Below are 15,265 nucleotides of genomic sequence, written 5' to 3' on the forward strand. Positions count from 1 at the left end.
TGGACTAAAGCATCCCCCAACTCCTGGACAGTCTGTGGTGTAATGTGGCATTGGTGGATGGAGCGAGACATGATGACCCAGATGTGCTCAATTGGATTTAGGTCTGGGGAACGGGCGGGCCAGTCCATAGCATCAATGCCCTCGTCTTGCAGGAACTGCTGACACACTCCAGCCACATGAGGTCTAGCATTGTCTTGCATTAGGAGGAACCCAGGGCCAACCGCACCAGCATATGGTCTCACAAGGGGTCTGAGGATCTCATCTCAGTATCTAATGGCAGTCAGGCTACTTCTGGCGAACACATGGAGGGCTGTGCGGCCCCCTAAAGAAATGCCACCCCACACCATTACTGATCCACTGCCAAACCGGTCATGCTGGAGGATGTTGCAGGCAGCAGAACGTTATCCATGGTGTCTCCAGACCCTGTCACGTCTGTCACATGTGCTCAGTGTGAACCTGTTTTCATCTGTGAAGAGCACAGGGTGCCAGTGGCAAATTTGCCAATCTTGGTGTTCTCTGGCAAATGCCAAACGTCCTGCATGGTGTTGGGCTATAAGCACAACCCCCACCTGTGGACATTGGACCCTCATACCACCCTCATGGAGTCTGTTTCTGACCGTTCGAGCAGCCACATGCACATTTGTGGCCCGCTGGAGGTCATTTTGCAGGGCTATGACAGTGCTCCTCCTGTCCCTCCTTGTACAAAGGCGAAGGTAGTGGTCCTGATGCTGGGCTGATGCCCTCCTATGGCCTCCTCTATGTCTCCTGATGTATTGGCCTGTCTCCTGGTAGCGCCTCCATGCTCTGGACACTATGCTGACAGACACAGCAAACCTTCTTTCAACAGCTCGCATTGATGTGCCATCCTGGATAATCTGCACTACCTGAGCCACTTGTGTGGGTTGTAGACTCCTTCTCATGCTACCACTAGAGTGACAGCACTGCCAGCATTCAAAAGTGACCAAACCATCAGCTAATAAGCATAAGAACTGAGAAGTCTGTGGTCACCACCTGCAGAACCACTCCTTTATTGAGGATGTCTTGCTAACTGCCTATGCTTTCCACCTGTTGTCTATTCCATTTGCACAACAGCATGTAAAATTGATTGTCAATCAGTGTTGCTTCCTAAGTGGACAGTTTGATTTCACAGAAGTGTGATTGACTTGGAGTTACATTGTGTTGTTTAAATGTTCCCTTTATTTTTTTGAGCAGTGTATATTAATGAAACAGTTGAATCATACCTTCTTATATTACTTTTTTTTCTGAAGAGATACCCAAGGGACATTGATAATACCTCACATTCAAATTCTTCCTCACATTATGATGAAAGCCATGTTCAACATTATCTGATCAAGATTCTGGAATACACAGGGGTAAGTTTGCAGTAGCAGCCTGAAAAAGAGACCAGCAAAACAGGTTTTCTAATCTCCCTGTGCTTTAAGATAGTTTAAGAATAGTTTGCAATAGGCTTTTATTATCAAATTGCCCCCAATTTAGTCATTTTACCCCTTCTTTCAATAAGACTAAATGATGTGTTTCACATTTTAATTCTGCTTTGTTGTTATTGTACTATTATTCTGATCAGTGACCATGATAAAGACCAACTGATATATGCTTCAGGAGGCAACTTGCCCATTCACAAAAAGATTGCTGCACATAATTAGTTAAATGTTGCCTGCCTCTGCCTCTTTTCTTTCCTGAAAGATATTGCCTGTTATCCGAAATTGAATTTTTCTCTTCCTGGACAGGTAGACATAAGAATACTGAGCTGCATGTGACTAGCAATTTACAGGTAGTCCTTGACTTACAACTCCAATTGAGCTTAAGATTTATGTAGCTAAATGAGAAATTTGTTAAGTGAGTTTTGCTCCATTTTGCCACTTTTCTTGCCAGAGTTGTTAAATGAATCACTGCAGTTCTTAAATTAGTAGCATGGTTGTTAAATGAATTTGGCTTCCCCGTTGACTTTGCTTGTCAGAAGGTTGCAAACAGGGATTACATAACCCCAAGACACCACAATAGTCATAACTATGAAACAGTTGCCAATCACCTGGATTTTGATCACATGATCATGAGGATACTGCAAAGGTTGTAACTGAAAAACAGTCATAAGTCACTTACAAGTGCCATTGTAACTTTGAATGGTCACTAAATGAGCTGTTGTAAGTTGAGAACTACCTATATTTGCTAATTTTCTGGAAAAGTAGATAATGCTGGAAGCTAGTATTTGCCTTCACAATATGCCAAAATCCATTTTTAATTCAAATTATTACTTTATAATGAACTCAGGTAAGGCAAGGAGTATGGCTTGCATAAAGAGATGTAATTCCAGCCACATGTTAGGGAAGCTGGAGTGAGTGACTGAAGATAGCTGTGAACGTGGTTCTCAGACTGATCAATTCCCATTACTCAAATTGTCAAAATGTGCAGCCTGTTTCTCTTCTATAAAATAGACACACCACTACTCCTTTCCATAGACATATCTTAATCACTCTTATTAATCTGAATTCAGATTTGTTCTTGAAATGAACCCTTTGCAATGCATGCTATTATTAGAGACTGAACAACATTTAAAAGTACTTTGGGAAACATAATGTAACCAATTGCCTATTCCAGTTTTCTCAACCTTGGCAGCTTTAAGATGGGTAGACTTCAACTCCCAGAATTTCCCAGCCAGCGACTATGGCCTATTCTTGTATTGGAAAAGGATACTGTGCTTTTTAAAACTGTATACCAGTGGATATATTAATAACTGAAAACACAGTATCCCAACCACCAAAGTCAAACTTTTTTCCTCTTATGGAATTCAACTCAAAAGAACAAAAAGAACATTATTTCTTTTTAACAATATGATTGTACCCTTTGGGGATCCTTCAGTAGTAGTAGAGTATCTTTATCAGTACAATTTATACAATTTTTACAATTTACAAGAAGAAAATTTAAAGCTTTTTGGTTTGCTTATATTGTAGAAATGTGGGATGATTTTTATGATTGACACAAGGCTCATCTAAAGCTTGACTGTGTTAATTACCTAGCAACATAATGACACCTATCGCATTGATTGCATGGCTATTGCACCAGTACTATAACCTAGGAAAATAAACAATAACAATGAATATTTCCAATGGCACTCTTGGCCATTATATAATTTTCCATGAGTTTGAGGTTCATACCAGGCTTCATGCATCATAACACCTGCACTCCAAAATTAAGTAGGGTTGAGATTTATCTGAGGTCATATTAAGTTTTTAAAGTGGTAAAATAGAGACATAGATCATTTTGTCCCTTAAGCTACCTCCCAAATTCAAAGAATGGTGCAGAGTAGATGCTAGTAGATCACATTTTTTTGTCTCCCTATGCACTTGATTTAATTAGTAGATTTCTGTTTGGGGAAAAGAGATTCAAAAATTTGCTTGGAAGATATTGATTTTTTTTTCTTGTTTAAGGCAAGTGCATAGTCTCTAAGAGAGAGAAAAAAGGTCAGTAGTGTTCTTGTTATTTGATATGTATATAATTTATCCACAATAATAGAAAAGTATTTTCTTAAGAATACCCTGCAAATTCTGCAAGTTGGTGAATGAACATACTAATCAGAACATAAGGAAGATGTCTCTAATTATTGAGTGAATTTCCTAATTATCTAGTGAGGAGTAAATCACAAGACAGCTCATAAAATTGAATAAAAGATTCCCTATTCTAGTCAGGCCTTTGATATGTCTTAAATTGTTGAACTGGTAATGTATACACTATGTATCTGTGTATCAATGTCTCAATATATCATTCTTTGAAATGCTTAGACACATTCAAATACCTTTAGTGAATAATGAAATTTAAAAGTGACTTGACAAAATGTATCAGTCTTGCATAAATGCAGCAAATAATTTAATCCAACAAGAAAAATATGTGCATTCTTTGACAAGATAGCCTCCTGAGGAATGCCAAAATAGCCTCCTGAGGAATGGTAGATATAAACAAGTCACAGATCTAAAAAAAAAAATTGAGTTTCACATCTATTATCATAGTACCGTTTTTGCTAAGATGGGAGATGTATTACAATTATCTCATTAGATTTTTAATCCATCAACTAAATTCTGAGATTAAAAAGCATGTAATTAGTTAGATATAGATTAACAGAGTTGGAAGAGACCTTGTAGGCCATCTTGTAGGTCCAAGCCTCTGCCCAAGCAGGAGACCCTATACCATTTCTGACAAATCTTGACAATCTCAAATGATGAAGCTCTCACAACTTCCCAAGGTAAACTGTTCCAGTTGCTTGCCTAATCAGCACTATCATTTAACATGCCAAAAAATGTCAAAATGACAAATGGCTTATTCTTTAAATATTTCCTAAATCTTCATTATGTGGGTCTTAGGTAAATGTTCTGAATATTTTGGTAACCTTATGTTTAAGATTGTAACAAAATAATCTGGGCACATGCACCAAACTTGAAAGTGGGAGAGCATGAATTCTAGTCCTGCCTTAGGCATAGAGCCAGTTGGCTGACCTTGGGCCCATCATTCCTCTCTGGCAATGGCAGATCACTCTTTTCTTAACAAGAAAACAAGTGCAGGGACTTGTCCAGACAGTCACCAAGAGTCAACACTGACTGAAATACGCAAAAGAAAAAATTAAGTATCACTGGAATTTTTTTAAAATTAAAAGATGGTTCTCAGTTTAAAAAAAGAAGAGAGAGAAACATGAAAATATCCAGCTGCACCCTATTTTTTAGTAGAAGCAGAATAGTGAATTCAAATAATTTTAGATCCAAAATCTCGATTCTTTGCTATCCTTGAAACAAGGCTAGCTTATCTAGTGGTTCCACCAAGCTAAGCAACCTTTGAGCTCTTGTCTACTACTATCTTAATACTATTTGCTGAGCAACCTAACCTTTGCACCAATCTCTAAAAGGGAATATTTTCCCTACACTTTCTATTCTTTTTCCATACAGGCTTCATAGGTTTGCACACTGTCAGATTATAAGGCATGATTACAAATCATAATGGCTAGATCATGTTCTGATTTAGCAGGGTGTATGAACCAGGCCATCTCAAGATATAACATGGGTGGCATGTTTTGGCTGCCTGTGTTATCTCACCATAACAATGGTTTATTAGCCTGGTTTAGGGCTTGAGGTGTGATATGAGCACAGCCCATGTGTTTCACCAGCAAGTAGCAGCAAGAAATAAAATGCCATGTCTCAAGTTTAGAAATAGACTTGCAAATTCGGGTGAGAAGTAAAATGTGCAACAACATTTTGCAATGAAGTGCTCCAATTCTGAATGTTAGTCAGCTCTCCCGCCCTCCCCATCTGAGTTAACAAATCCAGTGTTCAGTTTTCCCGTAAAGGATTCGTGTGGGTTTCTCCTTTCCTTCCCCAAACATCTCGGAGATGGTGTCATTGTAACTGAAGAAAAGAACAGAAGATGTAGGATATCTCTTTCAATTGTTTCCGGCAAAGGTAGCAGTCAGATCATCTTGAGTCAAGTGAAACTATAAAGTTTACATTGACCCATATGCAGCCGAACTCCACTATAATTTGCTAATTGTACTACTTCTAATCGTTCTTTAAAAAAAAAAAACATCTACTGGCTGATGCAATCCCTGGGCATTGGCAGCATCCCAGTTACGCCGGTTCCCTCTCGACCGGAGGCGGGGCTGCGTTTGACTAATCGCAAACTGTCAAAAGGATGTGTAGATTACCCGGATGGTGACTGAAGCCTCACCCACCATTTCTGCTTATCTTCTGGAAACTCTGGGCTGCATTTCTTTCCTCCTCGCTACGAAATAGGCGCCTGCGCGTTCGCTCCCTCCTAAAAAGGGTCTTCCGCCGCCTGCCTTAACTGCTCATTCCCTTCTCCGACCGCCGCCATTTTATTCCTTTCACGGAACGTGCCGTGAAAAGCTGAAAAGGGTCGCCGCCATTCGCTGAAAAGATGGCATGGCCCAGCTCGGGGAAAGGCCTCTTCCTCCTTAGAAATCCCACAACTATCACAGGCCGACAGAAGCGGCCGATTCACCTCGGGTGGAAGCGCTGAGGTAAGCACCCCCCACCCATGGAGCCCCTGAGAGAGGGAGAGCAGGCGGCCTCTCGCCTCAACGTTTGCCCGCCCACGTTGCCGGCCCCTCAGCCCGACGCCCCGTTTTCACTGCTGCGGCTCTTGGCACAGCTGTTTCAGCGCCTCCTGCCCGGTCCGATCAGTCCCCTCTTTTGGCTGCCTTCCGAGGTCCATGCCACGGCGCCGGAGACTTCGGTACCAGTGTGGGAGACGCCCGGCCTGCCTCCGATTTTGGCCGTTCAGCACCAGCTGCGCGTGGTCTCTTCCTCCTACGTGCTGGGGGGCCCCGACAAGAACAACTCCGTGCCCGGGCTTCTGCGAGCCAAGTTTCCCAAGATCTTGCAGCCGTCCCCGTGGCAGCCGCCTAAAGCTGGAGTTCTCGACGAGCCAGACTCGGATTGCGGCTACCACAGCTTGGAAGTCGAGGAGCAGCTGCGAGAGTCCTGCGCCCCAAAGGAGCCTGGTGGGGAAAGCCAAGAAGAGCGGGATCCCACGAAGGCCTCGCAGTCTCTGGATAGGGACGACGCTGAGCGGGAAGCGGCTGCGGAAAATAGCTCCGAGGTAGAACCCGACCTGCCGGCGGTGGCCAGACCGGCCTGCCCTAACAAGCTTATCGATTACATTCTGGGGGGCGCTTGCAGCGGGGAAGAGAGCGAGGGGGAGGACAACGATGAAGACGAGGAGGAGGAGAAGGAGGAGGATTGGTACGAGGAAGGGGAGGAGGAAGACGATGATGATGGCTTTGACAGTGAAGGATCCCTTTCAGAGTCGGAAATAAGCCAAGATGGAGAAAGCAATGATCTGTGGAACTCTTTCTGTAGCCCCGATCCATACGACCCGTGGAACTTCACAGCAGCTATGCAGACAGCTGAGAATGTGAGAGAGGAAGGGTCTACAAGAGAGTCAAATGAAGGCGAAGTGGTTGAGGAGGAATCTTCCTCCTGGAGTGAAAGTTCTTGTGAGGAAGATGAATGGGAGTCTGGTAGCCTAGATGAATCTGAAAATTTGAAATTGTGGAATTCTTTCATTAACTTGGACGATCCTTATAACCCTTTCCATTTTAAGGCACAATTTCAGACTGCAGGGAGAAGTGACTTGAAAGGATCCACAGGTTTAAGCCTTAGCCCCTCTCAAGGTAGTATCTTATTTAGCTGTCAGCTTCACCTATTTGATAGTGGAGGCACTGAAAATGCAAGGTATGGCATCCTCTCTAGGGAAAAGTGTAAGAAGAAGAAAAAGGTATGATTGCTTTTTATTTGTATGTTGCTAATGGTGGGAGAGATTATTTCAATAGTGAATTCATATGCATTCTGGAATATGCAAAAAATTGGGATAACCTTTGCAAAAGTTATGATTTAATTAGTGGATCAAATTTTTAATGAAAGTTAAATCTTGAACTTGTAGTTTGCATTATCCCAGTAAATTGCTTCATTGTTTTTTGGATTATAAAGCCTTTCAGATTGAGAGATTTGGCCTCAGGGATCCAAGATGTAATAGCAAAAGTTCTGTTTGCTAATGCAACAAAATAAAAAAGTATTTAAGAATTTCAAGTATTTGCAGATCTTCCTTAAAGAAAAATCAGACTCTCCTTTTCATATGCTCTTAAGAATACTCCTTGTATTTCAATTATTTTGTTTTTATTAAAATGGGACATTTAATGCAAAAAAGACCAGGCTCTTAGATTTAAATGTAACTAATGGGGACTCTGTCATGCATCTGGCATACTATGTACAGCTTTTTCTAGAACAAAATCACAATTCAGCCACTTTGCTTTTTCTGAGGCCATATTAAAACATCTCTTCCCCCTTTCCTCCAGCTGCTGTGGTACCATCTAGTGCAAGTTGTGTGGTTTTTTTGCAGCTGCCTGCTCTTGGCAACTTGTCACTCCATTTGGTAAAGCAGTGATCAGATAATACAGTGCTTGAAGTAGTTCTATGTGATTGAACACATGAAATTCCCTAGGATGACTTTCAAATTTTTCAAAAGAGCATTGAATTATATTTAGTCATACTTGAAATAGAATATTCTGCAAAAGTCATTGTGGTAAATTGTTCTTGGATTGAAAAATTGGAATTAAATAGTGTTTTTTTAATCTGATATATAATTTTAGTCTTGAAAATTAATGTTCATTGCAGTGTTTCTTTTTATGAAGAAAAATAACAGCATATGTAACACTTAGGATTTCAATATAAAGGATCTACTTTTTATTAAGACAGTTATATTCTCTTAAACCTCAAGAAGTACAATCTCACCTCCAATTTTGTGACCTAAAGTAGCCTTACAGATGGTGATTGGTCAAAGAGGATCCAGTGAGCTTTATGTCAGATTTAAATATATTTTTATATACAGACACGTTAATTGGACATGCTTACTTGTAGACATTCTGGTGTCTGCCACATATTTTGAACTATGACTACTATATGCTCTAGCTGGTGTGACAGCTGTTGGGAATTTTATGAATGTTTTATCCTATTCTAATGATAACTTAGCATTTTTGTCATTTTAGTTTTGCCTTCTGGTTAAATAATACAGCTTGCATCTAATTTATATTGTCTAGAACTAGTGGGATTAAAGATGTCATAAAATAACATGTTTTCAGAAATTCCTAAAGATATTTTAGATTATCCTTCCCTCTAAATCATTCAGTGACTACTTTCAAAACAAATTTCAAGTCCCCTGTGTAACTTTCTAGTGACACAGAAAATTAACGAAGATCTGTATGCAATACATAGTATAATATTACATGACCTGGTAATGGTACCCTAGAGAGAATTGTACAATGATGTAAAAGGCAAGAAAGGATAAGGCACAGAGGGAGAAGCTGATGTAACTTATCATTTTGTATGAAGGTACTAGCTTAGAGTGGAATGATTTTATGCATAACCCTAGTGCTACATTAAAAATGCCAAGTAATAAAGGACAATTTGTTTTATTAGGACCACTTAAATAGGTGTAAGCTTTTGATGTGATTATAAAAGAAGCAAATGAGAAAGATTGTTAAGCAAGATATTCTAGTTTGCAGCTTATTACCATAAATTGTGTTCTGTTAATGAGGGAAGGGAGGGGAATTATAATTATTAGGTTTTTACTGTTTTGATGGTCCAGTACTTTAATATACTGTACTTTGTCCTGATTCCTTAATTGGCTAAATTGTATTAAACTTTAATTGCTATAAACTGAGGGTTCTTTTTAAAACAAATGCCATATATAACTCTAGTGCTTGTATAAATCATTTGAGCTTAACATGGTCAGGTCAAGTCAAAAGCTAATTTAGGATCAATAGCAATATAGGCCACAGTAGAGCACAGCTTACTTCAGGCAAGATAGAATAATGTGGGGTAGAAAATAGCATCACCCAATGGATTCAGAATTGGCTGATAAATTGCACTCTACATGTAGCCCTGAAATGGAATTACATCTACATGTAGAGAAGCATGCAGTGGAATACCTCAGAGTTCTGTCTCTGTGCTTTTAAACATCTTCATAAACAATTTAGATGAGGGGGTTAAAGGGGAGCTCATCAAATTTGCAAATGACAGCAGGCTGGAGGGAATTGCTATTGCTTTGAAAGATAGACTCAAGGTTCAAAGGATCTTGACAGACAAGAAAAATGGGCCTATCCAACAAGATGCAGTTCAGTGGTAAAAAAGTAAGGTCCTGCACTTAGGCAGAAAAAATTAAATACAGTATAGAATAGACAGTACCTGGTTCAATAGCAGTAACTACGAGAGGGATCTTGGTCCTAAAAGACCACCACTTAAGTTTGAGCCAGCAGTGTGCATCAAGATCATGAGAATAGTGCCACTCTATACCACACTAGTGTGGACTTGGAATACTGCATCGAGTTCTGATCACCAAGATACAAAAAAAGATGCTGGGACCTTAGAAGGAGGGTCCAGAGAAGAGCAACAAAGAGGTCTAGAAACTTAAACCATAAGATGAACAGTTGCAGTAACTATATTTAGGCTAGCAAAGAGAAGGTGACAGGATACCTGTCTTCCAGTACTTGAGGGACAATCACAGAAATGAGGGAGTTGACATATTCTCCTGAGGACAGGACAAGAAGCAACATGTGGGAACTTGTTAAAGAGAGAGCCTATATGGAACTAAGAAATTTCCCAACAGTGAGAGTAATTAAGCAATAGAATAGCCTGCCTCCCAGAGTTGTGAGTACTCCATGGCTGGAGGTTTTCAAGAATATTAATATCAATAATAGACATTCATTTGTCCAGGATGGAATAAGGATCTCCTGCCTTGGGTGTAGGGAGTTGGACTAAAAGACCTCCGGGTCCCTTCCAGCCCTATGATTCATATTTGAGAAAAATTCATAGCACATCAGAGTTTACATTCAAACACAGCCAATTTCCTTTATGTGAAAAGTTTCCATGCAGCAGATAACTTTAATAAACAACGTAGCAAGAAAGCAGTAACAGATTATTTATGTAAATATTACATTGTAACACAGCATAATCACTAAATTATATATTTTGCACAAGAATCTCTTCCACAATGGCATAGTAGAATTAAAAATATATTTTCTTTTCCCAAATAATGAATGATAGGTTTATCTTTTTTGTTTTAATATCAAATATAAAACAGCATCACATAAATGTCTGCTAATTTGATATAACTTTGTACTTTACATAGGTGACTTTTCTTGAAGAAGTTACTGAGTATTATGTAAGCATTGAGGAAGATCGCAAGGGACCTTGGGAAGAGCTTGCACGTGATGGATGCCGTTTCCATAAACGAATTCAAGAAACTGAAGATGCTATTGGATATTGCTTAACAGTAGAGCACAGGCAGCGAATCCGTAATAGATTGCAGGAAATGTGTTATGAAAGACCTGATATATTTTAAACCCTTATTATCCAGGGTAATATTTTTAATGATATTAGCATCTTTCAAGACATCTGTTAAAAATGGCAGCTGCCTCTAATAGTATAAAACGCAGAATTGGAGTAATTGTAAAACTTTCTCGATTCTTTGCCAACAAATATGGTATAAAAGCTGGATGCAGTGTTGAAACAAGTCTTTTGAAAATCCAGTGTGTGCATAAGTGGTCCTTTCTAATCATAGTTTATTTTTTGCAAAAGCCAATCCAGACATGCCTGCCTGTGCATTTTTGTGTGTGTCCTGTCTCATTCACATATATGTAAGGAAAGAAATGTGTCAAATTTTGCACTTTTGAAAAGGGAAAATATTTTCAAGTGTATTTATTGGGTTTGGAACCTAACAATGCAGTTCTGATTTAAAGTTTGTAAATTGCACCTTGTACTTATATTTGTACATACCAGAAAATTGTAATAATCTTATATTTCCTATAATTGAAATGAGTTTATATAATAATACTGTCTACTTCTCATTGGTCTTTTTCTTACATATTTGATGTTAACAAAACTCTTCTGCATAAAAGTACCTTACATTTTTAGAGATTATTATTTGGTTGGAATAGAATGCTGTATATTTTACAATAAAATTGCAAACAGTATTGGACTGCTAATGATAGCCACCAATTAAGGTAGTTTGTAACACATTCTTCCTCATTTTTGGCATACCAGTCTAATGGATATAGCTGCTGTGCATAGATCATCAAAGTTCTGCAGCAGTTTTCTTTATTTCAGAAAGAATCTACTCTCAATAAACACTGTAGTAAGGAAAATACTAAATACACTGATTTGATTGCAGTCTGCTCTAGAAATTTCAAGCTTATAGGAAAAAATAACATTCAATATTTGTCATGCTGATTGGTTACAAAGCTTACCAAAATAATCAGTATAGTCTTATAGCAGTTTAATCATTTCTACAGATAGTTCTAGAAATATTTTAATGCAGTAATTATTCTTAATTATCATTATTTAGTCAGGATACATGCTTTGATTATTGTATGCTTTCCAAATAGCTGTTATAAATCCAGTATTCAGAATTATTGGGAAAAATACATTGGTTTAAGTTATTGATTAGTTTTAGGTGTACTTTTCTAGAAGGAAGAAAGGCATGCCAGTAATATCCATTGCTGCAATATGTACTTAACACAAATCATAAGAAATGGCTTTACTTTTTTCTATCTTATGCTTTACTGACCTCATGTTTATACAATTGTTATGACAAGCATTCTGTGGTTTAGTCCAGGTAAATTCTAATAGAATATATAGCCCTTTAAAAAAGCATTTTCGATATAACACAAAAGTATGTTTTGATATGTAATAGTCTAGATGGTTTATATGTAGAATACTTGATGTATATCTGAAAAAGATTCCTGTGAAGGACTGCTATTAAATTTCATTGTGCTATCTGAGGCATTTCCAATTTAGTTGCACACTTTGAGTATTTGGAACTTAGTTTCTGTATAAACGCATATCAGATAAAGCCACAGAGGATAGAAACATTTTCTATCTTGATACTGTTTTAAGTATTGTCTTTATTGGTCAGTTATTGACTACTGGAAGGAATGATTGATGTTTCTCAGTGTGAAGCTATTTAAAATGAGTGCAGATTCTTGAAATAAAAATTCATGGCTTTTGTCTCTCTGTAGAATAATTTAAATGGTGCTATAATGAAGGATGTCTTTATAAATTTATTTGTAACAAGGCATGAAAAACTAATTCTAAAACTTTAAATCAAAACTGTAATCAGAATTTTATTTTTATATCATTTTGGAAAGGTGAACAAGAGACAGAAAACTTTTTGTTTATACAGTCCTAACTCTTAAAAATATTTGATTGTATCATTGTGTTTTATATTTAATATAAATATATATTTCTGTATATAATAAAACACTTTAAAACTAATCTATAGATTGTAATAAACTTTAAAATGTTCGGAAACCTGTGCAGCTATACTGGGGTGTAGCTCTTAAAATAGGATATTCTTTGGGAGCATGGAAATGCTTTTATAATTTGACTTTATTAAATACTTGGAATTGCTAAGTTAAGTACGCAAGGATGATACCAAATCAGATGTTATATGGAATTTGTTTTATTCAAGGTTGTCTTAAAAGGGTGCTAGAATGAGTTTCTTGTCCTCTTGGATCTATTCCTGGTGTATGCTCATAAACTGACAGAAGAGTTTACAATGGCAGGAGAAATATAAGTTCAAAATATTTAGAATTAAAAACATTGGCAATAATGATACACTTGACTCAGTTCATGAATTGGGTCCCCTTGGGAATCCTCGAAAAGCTTTCTGACAGTACTCTTCTGTTTTGATGTATCAAAATTGTTATAGTAAATTTAAATGACATTTAAATGATGACACTTCCATATTAATGTGTTTATGTAGTATTTTCCTTGTTATGCTCTGCAGTCTCAATATAATTATCTTTCCATAATAATTGCCCAGATGTACAACTCATTTAACAATAGCAAAAAAAAAAAAAGGATCAGAATTCACAGTACAAGATATTCACAAAATAGGCAGGTACAAATAAAATTAAATCAATTTTGCTCAGTTATTTTTCTCCAATCTTGAATTTGATCCATGGGATTTAATATGCATTTTTTTTTGTTAATCTGTATCAACACTTAATTTAAAACTTATGGGACGAAATATCAAAGACAATGCTAAGGGAATTGCAGGACAAAAATAAACCTTGAAAAAAGTTTTAAGAAATCCCCCTTGACCACTCAGAAGAATATGATCCCAAACAGCAGGAAAGCTTCCTTGACTCATCAGGAAACTGGGCAAAGGGGGTAAATCTTATAGCCATTTTTCCCACCCCTTTGGAATCCTCCATTCTGGGATAATTAGCAATGGGAAATTAATGGCTGTATTTACATTCATTGGAGAGGAAGGGATTAGAGAAGAGTAAGCAAGCACATTGGGAATACACATTGAAAGGAATATCTTGGTGCCTGCCATTTTCTTAGGGGGCTGGGGGCTGCAAGGCAGGAGCACAAGGAAGTTATTAGGACAAAAGTGCTTAAGGTTTTGCCAATTTCACATGGCAGCACAAACCAGCCCAGGGTATTCTTGGGGGAGAAGAGCAATCTGGGGAGAGATAGCTTGTTTAACAGATAATCAGAGTTGGAAGGGATCTTATAGGTCATCTAATCCAACCCTCACGCCCAAGCGGGAGACCCTACACCATTTCTAACAGATGGCAGTCCAATCTCTTCTTGAAAGTCTCAAGTGATGGTGCTCCCACAACTTCCGAGGGCAAGCTGTTCCATTGGTTGATTGTTCTCACTGTCAGAAAGTTTCTCCTTATTTCCAGGTTAAATCTCTCCTTGTTCAGTTTAAACAATCTTTCTGCTTTGTGAGGGGAAAAATTCTTCCAGGAGGGAGAAGGAAAATGGGTCAAACAGTCAAACTCGGGGCTTACAAATTTCTCCGTCTTAATGTATAGCTGCAATCCTATGAATTATGAACTTTGAAAAAAAAATGCAATTGTCAGTGGTTTATTTAAGAATCAAGTACAAATGAAATGCATTACGTTGTATATCTAATTTTTCCAGTCTAATTTAGAAATAATTTGGTTCCTTCTACATTAGTCAAAAGGAATTTCTAGTCTACAAAATCAGTAGAAATATACATGATTATGTTCAGTTATAGACAACATTACAGGCTGTTTTCAAAAGTGAACTAAGCTCTAATGTTTCTTGTAGCAAACGTGTGGCTTGAATATGTGGTACAAAAGTGTCAGTATAGTAATGTACTGTAAAACATAATAAACATAATAAGCCCAGTAGCTTATAAACATAGCAGTTTCAGAGGACTTTATCCCTTCTATATCAGCCATAATCATAGGGTAAGAACCTGGAAGAAAAACTGCAGTTTTAACATTTGTTCTGGATTCAGCAACAAATTTCTTACTTGATGCTGTTGCACAAATGCAAAATACACATGTTTCTAATAACTGATCAAACACTGTGCTTGTGCTATCCTATCTTTCATTTCGGGTTTGAAATGAGGGATCCTTGATGCTCTCTGAGCATTGATGATGTTACCTAGTTTGGGGAATGAAACAACTGCAAGAAAACAAGCTCAGAGAGCATCAAGGACCCCCGCACCCATACCACTATTTTATCATCTGGTCCGCCCCCCAAATAATACAACATAGCAAAACATTTTCAGATAATGTTTCATTTTAATACAGTTAAATTACTTCCAGAGGCTTGAACATCCCTATTTTTCACATGGGTCTTTTACATTTGTTAATGTACAGTTGGCTTTCTAATTGCAGAAAGTTCAATCCTTAGGGTAAAAT

The 15,265-nt window shown here is 37.9% G+C and overlaps 1 protein-coding gene across 1 annotated transcript; it reads left to right on the forward strand.

Annotated features, from left to right (window-relative positions):
- The first annotated feature begins 4,715 nt into the window (after window positions 1-4,715).
- Window positions 4,716-12,848, forward strand: PPP1R15B (protein phosphatase 1 regulatory subunit 15B). The gene is made up of 2 exons (XM_026715552.2): window positions 4,716-7,296; window positions 10,705-12,848. The coding sequence occupies exons 1-2, from the start codon at window positions 6,055-6,057 to the stop codon at window positions 10,915-10,917; spliced, it is 1,455 nt and encodes a 484-aa protein (XP_026571337.2). The 5' UTR covers window positions 4,716-6,054; the 3' UTR covers window positions 10,918-12,848.
- Window positions 12,849-15,265: the final 2,417 nt, after the last annotated feature.

This window comes from Pseudonaja textilis, chromosome 3, assembly GCF_049901715.1.
Source record: "Pseudonaja textilis isolate UNSWEBS1 chromosome 3, rPseTex1.2, whole genome shotgun sequence".
Lineage (NCBI taxonomy): Eukaryota > Metazoa > Chordata > Lepidosauria > Squamata > Elapidae > Pseudonaja > Pseudonaja textilis.